The sequence below is a fragment of the Nicotiana tabacum genome, chromosome 23 (genome assembly GCF_000715075.1).
Source record: "Nicotiana tabacum cultivar K326 chromosome 23, ASM71507v2, whole genome shotgun sequence".
Classification (NCBI taxonomy): Eukaryota; Viridiplantae; Streptophyta; class Magnoliopsida; order Solanales; family Solanaceae; genus Nicotiana; species Nicotiana tabacum.
In genome coordinates, this window is record NC_134102.1 from 124,244,638 (window position 1) to 124,251,809 (window position 7,172).

The 7,172-nt window shown below is 34.3% G+C and overlaps 1 protein-coding gene across 1 annotated transcript; it reads left to right on the top strand.

Annotated features, from left to right (window-relative positions):
* The first annotated feature begins 1,240 nt into the window (after positions 1-1,240).
* LOC107778538 (putative glucuronosyltransferase PGSIP8) lies at positions 1,241-6,957 on the top strand. Its single transcript, XM_016598819.2, has 5 exons — positions 1,241-1,901; positions 5,042-5,300; positions 5,432-5,633; positions 5,746-5,893; positions 6,005-6,957. The coding sequence occupies exons 1-5, from the start codon at positions 1,630-1,632 to the stop codon at positions 6,546-6,548; spliced, it is 1,425 nt and encodes a 474-aa protein (XP_016454305.1). The 5' UTR covers positions 1,241-1,629; the 3' UTR covers positions 6,549-6,957.
* The last annotated feature ends 215 nt before the right edge of the window (positions 6,958-7,172 follow it).

Here is a 7,172-nt window from a genome sequence, read left to right on the forward strand (position 1 = left end):
GCCGTGATATTCGGCCGATCGCGGATATTATGCCCTTCTGTTTGTCGTGCTTGGTTGCCCGACAATGTCCTCCGAAGTCTTTCAGGATTTGGATCGATCTCGAATCATGACCCCGATATTGTCGAAGGCAGACAACGTGCCCCCGGATTCTGACTCGATGAGACCTTTGCTTCGATTCCGATCCTTCGCAATCATATCTCGAGCTCGTTTTACCCTATTGGAGGTCGAAGTGTATCATGAGCTTGATTTTTACCCGTATATAGATAGTCCCCTCGTTTCTCGGAGAGATCAATTTTAAAATAAGAACAAAATGTTACTACTCCAGTACTACGCATTTAATTTATTAGATGAAAACATGAGTCGGCTGGTTTTACTTTATTAGCACTCGTAAAATTTATTCCTTCGTGGCTGGTGGCAAATAAATGTGGAAAAAAAAGGGTATGAGAAAAAGGTTAATTTCTCAGACAGAACAGCGTGAAGACATGGTCTCTGTTTCGGAGAAAATGTAGTTGACTGACTAGCTGGTTCAATCGGACGTAAAGAAGGAAAGATATACATTTATTAGCTTTTTCCTAAAAAGGAAATATTTAATTCAATTACTTAAACAAATATTAAAAGTATCTTTGTCAGCTAGTCCAAATTCACTAGTGTTCGTGCTCGACCGTTAATCTAGTCAATGTATTAAAAACTAACAGATCAGATTAGCTTCAAGATGCAGTCACATATACATGTTAATTTTAGTAAATCAATCAAATCTCGATTATGAATCTTTTTTTATTAATTTTGCGCTATTCAAACTTATTTTATTCTAACACAAGAGCGTGCCAATACAACGACAAAATTTTCATTATAAATTAATTTCTCTACAATAAAAAGATTTTATATTCTTCATTGGTATATAATTTTTTTTTAGTCAAACTAAAAGATTTCTAAAGAACATTAGACAAAATAATAAAGACTAAAAAATTCCTAAACTAAAGAACTCCTGATGTACATTGAACTTAAAGTAATCATACCAATATAACTATAACTCTTTTTTTCTTTATATGAGTTTGGGACAATGTCTATTTTACTATCCTTAATTTAAAAAGGTAGAATTATCACAGTAATATTAAATTTTTTAAAAATTAGAAAAGTTGTTGGTCAAATAACAGGGAGATATTTTTAAAATTAAAAGTCGCTCGTAAAGAACTACTACTAGTACTATTATAAAAAGCTGCTTCATCCCCAGATAGTTCTCGTCTACTTTCCTTCGATACAATCTGCTTAAACCCTCAAAAGTCAAATCTCCTTCTCTTTTTCCCCAGCCGATAGACAAGCGAAACACCAAAAAATAAACAAAAGAAATACGCACACAAAATTTTCATTTGTACTTTGTTCAGATTGGTGCTTGCTGATTTTGATCAGAATTTTTTTATCTGGTGCACTCCTTTAGCCATCTTGTCGCCGGAATCTTGTTTCCCCGGCGAACTTTTCTAACTTTCCTTACAGGATAGGACCAATGACTTATAGTCTAACGTGGAGAAGATAAATGAGATTCCTTTTATAAAGTTTTGTTAACTTTTCTTTATTAATTTCCTCAAGTTTTTAGCGTTGTGAGGACCAAAAAAATAAAGGGTAGTAGGGAAGATGATACGAAGGTTGAATTTACTCTTTTTATGGGGTTTTTGGATTTTGATAATAGCTTTAACGACGGTGGTCGGCGGAGTTCCGGCGACGGCGGAGAGTAAAGGGGTGCACAGAAATGCCTATGCTACCATGATGTATATGGGAACACCAAGAGATTATGAGTTCTACATTGCAACACGTGTCATGCTACGATCACTTTCTCGGCTTGGCGTTGACGCTGATCTCGTCGTCATTGCTTCACTCGATGTTCCTCTTCATTGGGTTCAAACTCTGTAAGTCTCAATTCCTCCATTCTTCTCTTTTACATAAATTCACTCAAAAAAGTTAGTTATCAAAAGCTGTCCACAGCTTTACTCTAGTAGTAAAAGCGCATAACGTGATATATTAATTGCCTAGTGTTAAGAGCGCAGCTCGTAATATGCGAGTTATGCAGCAGGTGAATTAAAGCCTATTATTGAGTTTGAATTTTTCGTCACTGACTATGGAGATTTCTGTATTATAAAAAGGGTCATCGGAAAATTAGAGAAAAGTTATAGAATATACTTTTAACGTCACCGGACATCCAATTAGTAACTAGGTTCCCTTTATTTATTTTTATTTCCTTTTTGGTTTTAAAGCATTAAATTTTCCAGATGTGTAGTGAGCTTGAAAATGGGGTTACTTTGAAGGCCCACATAAATCTGGTTATGTCGACCAGGATGTCAAAAAAGAGGAGGGTCTGTTTATTTCACAATAGAATTTTAAATATTTGTCAAATGGTAGTGGAAGTTTAATGATTCTAGGAAGAAACTTAAAATATGTAGTTGGAATTGGTCAATTCTTGTTTCAACTTATTTTATTTTATTTTTTTGCAAATAAATTGCTTTAAAGTCCGTGAAAGGAGGGGGTCGCATATTAATTAGGGAATTAGTAAGCAATGGCCCTCTTGATTTTGCCAGCACATACGCGTTTCTGCAAAGAAAATTTCTATAATATATCAGAACTAATATTAATTTTTCTTTTTGAAGGGAGAACTAATTATTAGGTTTATATCATATTAACTTTTGGTATGTTATCGTGCTGTGATAACTAACACGACAATCAAAGATAAACCACTGGACATGAAGTAATACCTAAGAAATTAGGTCAAGCTACACAAGTTTTTGGTTTAGTGATAAAAGCATTACACGTGCTGCGTGAATTAAGTGAGCGTTACGAGTTTAAATTTTACTATAGATAAAACCTTAAATTCAAGAAGGATAGAGAGACGGGCAATAGTTCACCGAGTTTCGAACATAACAAAAAGAGTTAAAAATTAGGTGAAGCTACTTTTTCTAAGAAAGGGAGAAAGACGTTCACTAATTTTTGCTTTCAAAAATATAGTTTTCATAAGAAGGGAATTTGGTGGTGATAGTTACAAGTCTTTGTGGCATATGGCAAAGTTTTTGTTTTTGGCACAGGAACGTGCACGGATTGGTTGTTTCTGGGAAGTGCTCCTTTTTTTTCTTTGTTCTTTTCACAACAATTTGGCCACTTATTCAATGTAAAGCAACTTTTAAGACCTTATTACCGTCTTTTGAGTTAAGACTCTTACTTTAAGTATTTTTCTGAAGGTTAAACTTCCTAAAAAGAAACACTTGAAACTTTAGAGGATAAAGATGATCTAGCTTATCTAACAATGGTTGTGTTGGCTCGATTAATTGACTTAGTAGTGTTAAGTTAGGAGTTTAACTTTTATACAGTGACATTATAATAAATTTTGACATTATTTGGTCACCTAAAAGATACATATAAGTAACCGTTCATAATAAATAAAACTAATAACCGAGAAAGAAAAAGACAGACAACTTGTTCAAATAGATTAAAGTCTTTTTATTTTTCAGAAGGATAAGGATAATCAAATTTTCAAGACATTGAAAAAGGATATCCCTTTTTTGATTCGTTTGTTAATGGTTTAATTATCACCTAAGCACTAATTATTTTGTGCACTTTCGGATACAATTGCTTCCTCACCTTACTTTAATTTGGTCTAAAGTATATTTGCATCTGTCACCTTTCCTATTTGTGTTACTTACAGTTGTAAGGGCTAAAAATTTCTTTTTAGGTATTATGTGTTTTAATACTTATAATAATATAATGTCGCCTTTGCTAATTCTTTAAGACGTCATATTCAAGTGAACCAACTTAGTGGGGACCCAAAAATGGTTTATTATTTTAAAATTGGATAATCCTCTTGTTACGTACTTAACGTTCAAACAAATATTTTTAAAACATATATTATCATAATAGATGAACCAACTTTTAGTTGCTATCATGCTCAATGCCAATTCTATCGTTTGAGGTGTAATTTTTAGTCCTTTTCATTGGTGTATACCAAAGACATGCAATATTCTAAGTGCTAAAAAACATTATCCACATAGCACAAAGAAAAAGTATATCTTTTTCAGAAAGCAAAGTGATGGTTTTGAGGATAAAAACAAGGATTATGTCCACCTCATAAGCTAGGATGTTTCTCCTGTTTTTGCCACCCAATTTAGAAAATGACAAAACAGTTTTAATTGAAACTATCACCAAATAGTTAAAAATAGTTTTCTCCGTCAGTGAATTGTGTGGATTACGTATGCTAGAAAAGTAAACGGAAAAACAAATTTGTTCAGAAATAGACTGGTTGCTGCACCTTGCTCATCTTTAAAAAAAAAAGAAGCCTAAGTTGTAATCAAATTTCAGTTGAGAAAAAAAATATTTAGGTAATTTTTTGATTTGTTTAATTCTAGATAAAGAGTTACTCAATATCTATATCAGTGGTAGTAATACGTACTTGATAAAATAATCTAGTTGGGAGACGGACCTAGGGTGTTAGGAGTGGATTTCATGAACTCATCATTTTCAACACGAATTATAAATATAGAGTATGTGAACCCCCCAATTAATTCTATGCTAACCACCATAATATATAATAAAAAAATATAGTTGGAAGACCATAAGCCTAATATAATCAAGAATTTCCTGACCTTCTGATATGTGATGGATTTATCTGATACATCTGAAAGCAAAAAAATTGACTAGACAAACCTAAATAAGAGCTATGCAATTTTCTATGTTAGTACCTAAAAGTTGGCAAAATTGCTCTTGGACCAGAATAAATTCCTATGTACAAGTTACATGTCATAGCTCCACAATTCTTTCAATCAAGTTTGTTGATATTTTCTTTAGCTTGATTCACAACAGAATAGAAATGTGAATCAGTTTACCCAGGATCCGGGAAGGGTCGTACCCCACATGTTGTGATATAGATAGCCTATCCTAATGCAAGCATTAGTGGCTATTACCACGGCTCGAACCCCTGACCTATACGTTACACGAAAGACAACTTTACCGTTGGTCCCCTTTAACCCTGAAAACTAATATACTCCATTATGTACTTGGTGTGCAGAGAGCAGGAAGATGGTGCAAAGGTGGTGAGAGTTGAAAATCTGAACAATCCATACAAAGGACAGTCCAATTTTAATTGGAGATTCAAGCTAACATTGAACAAACTTTACGCGTGGAGCCTAACAAATTATGAAAGGGTTGTGATGCTTGATTCTGATAACCTTTTCCTTCAGAAAACAGATGAACTGTTCCAATGTGGTCAGTTTTGTGCAGTCTTCATCAATCCTTGCATCTTCCACACTGGTCTCTTTGTATTGCAGGTCAGTTTTCTGCGCGAACAATATTTTATTAGTTGATATTTACATAACAAACGTAGGAATCTTATGGTTTGGCCAAATACTTATTTGACTGGTGATTCAAGTACTAGTTACTTATAAAATTTGAATTGCAGCCGTCAACAATGGTATTTAAGGACATGCTTCATCAGCTGAAGGTTGGAATGGACAATCCAGATGGCGCGGATCAAGGTTTTATTAGCGGTTACTTCCCAGATTTACTTGATCAGCCAATGTTCCATCCTTCCCCTAATGGTACCAGACTCCAGGGAAATTATCGACTGCCTCTTGGTTATCAAATGGATGCCTCTTATTATTGTAAGTTTCATACCGCGTGTTTTAATTGGACGATATTTGTGATGTCTCATTAATGCATATTTCTGAAGCAGAGACAAAATTATAATGATTGTTACTTTTAACTCTTTTTCAGATCTCAGACTACATTGGTCGGTACCATGTGGACCTAATAGTGTCATTACTTTCCCTGGTGCACCATGGTTAAAACCTTGGTATTGGTGGTCATGGCCTGTTCTTCCTTTGGGCATTCAGTGGCATGAACAGCGACGTCAAACTCTTGGGTAAGACTAAAATCCTATCTTATAATATGTTTGGACTATAAATAACTACGCCTCAATTCTGAGCATGTTGAAGTGCATTCGTCAAAATTTAACCTGTTTGTCATTCTGCAGGTATGATGCAGAGATGCCACTAGTGCTGATTCAAACTGTATTTTACCTTGGAATAATGGTAATGACGCGCTTAGCACGTCCTAATTTATCTAAGTTGTGCTATCGACGTGAAGACACCAAGAGCATCTTCTTAATACGAACAGGCCTGAAATTGATCGCGATATGGTCCATTCTTGCAGCCTACATAATTCCTTTCTTCTTGATACCTCGGACAGTTCATCCAATAATCGGTTGGGGTCTCTACTTACTAGGTTCTTTTGCACTATCATGTATAGCACTGAATGCATTCTTGTTGCCAATGCTACCTGTTCTTATGCCATGGCTAGGAATTTTTGGGGCACTTTTGGTCATGGCTTATCCTTGGTATTCTGATGGTGTTGTAAGAGCATTAGCTGTATTTGCATACGCCTTTTGCGCGTCTCCTGTGGCATGGACAGCATTAGTAAAAATAATGTCTTGTCTACATGTTTCACTTGAGAGGGAAGGATTCTTGCCTAGGTTGAGTGAATCTGCTGCACCTGCTGGTTTTAACAAACTGTATTGATGAGTTAGAATCTGAAAATTGATGATATCAAAAAGGGGAAATATTCAAAAAAAAAAAAACTTTGAATTATACACTGGGAATGATTTTATGGAAGTGTGCTTGTGCTGTTCTTAGAGTCTGCTGTTACACAAGCTAAAGGATTCTTTGATCTGTTCCAAATTCTGATATGAACTACACAATGTTAAAATGGGATGAACTGGTGTATTATACTTGGAAATTGGATTTTTTTACCAAATCTATTAGCTCTCTATGTTGTAATTCCAGAAACAGATGCATTTGTAAAGAAAATTAGATAATGTGGGTGAGTTTATTTTTTACAGTAATTTTTTCTTTGTGCTGGATCACTTGGACTGGCCTTGTCCAAGTAAGGGATTTTAGCCTAAGATAAGAAGACAAATATGCTCCTGAATTTGGACCTTACTTTCCTTGGACTAGCCTTGTGCAAATGCTTAGCGTGTCAGGTTATGACTTGTATAATATATATATATATATATATATATATATATATATATATATATATATATATATACTAGTTTCTCGGCACGTGCGTTGCATGTGTATACCGAGTCATATTGTATATGATTTTATAAAATAATTCAATATAATCAAAATAAAAATTTCAAT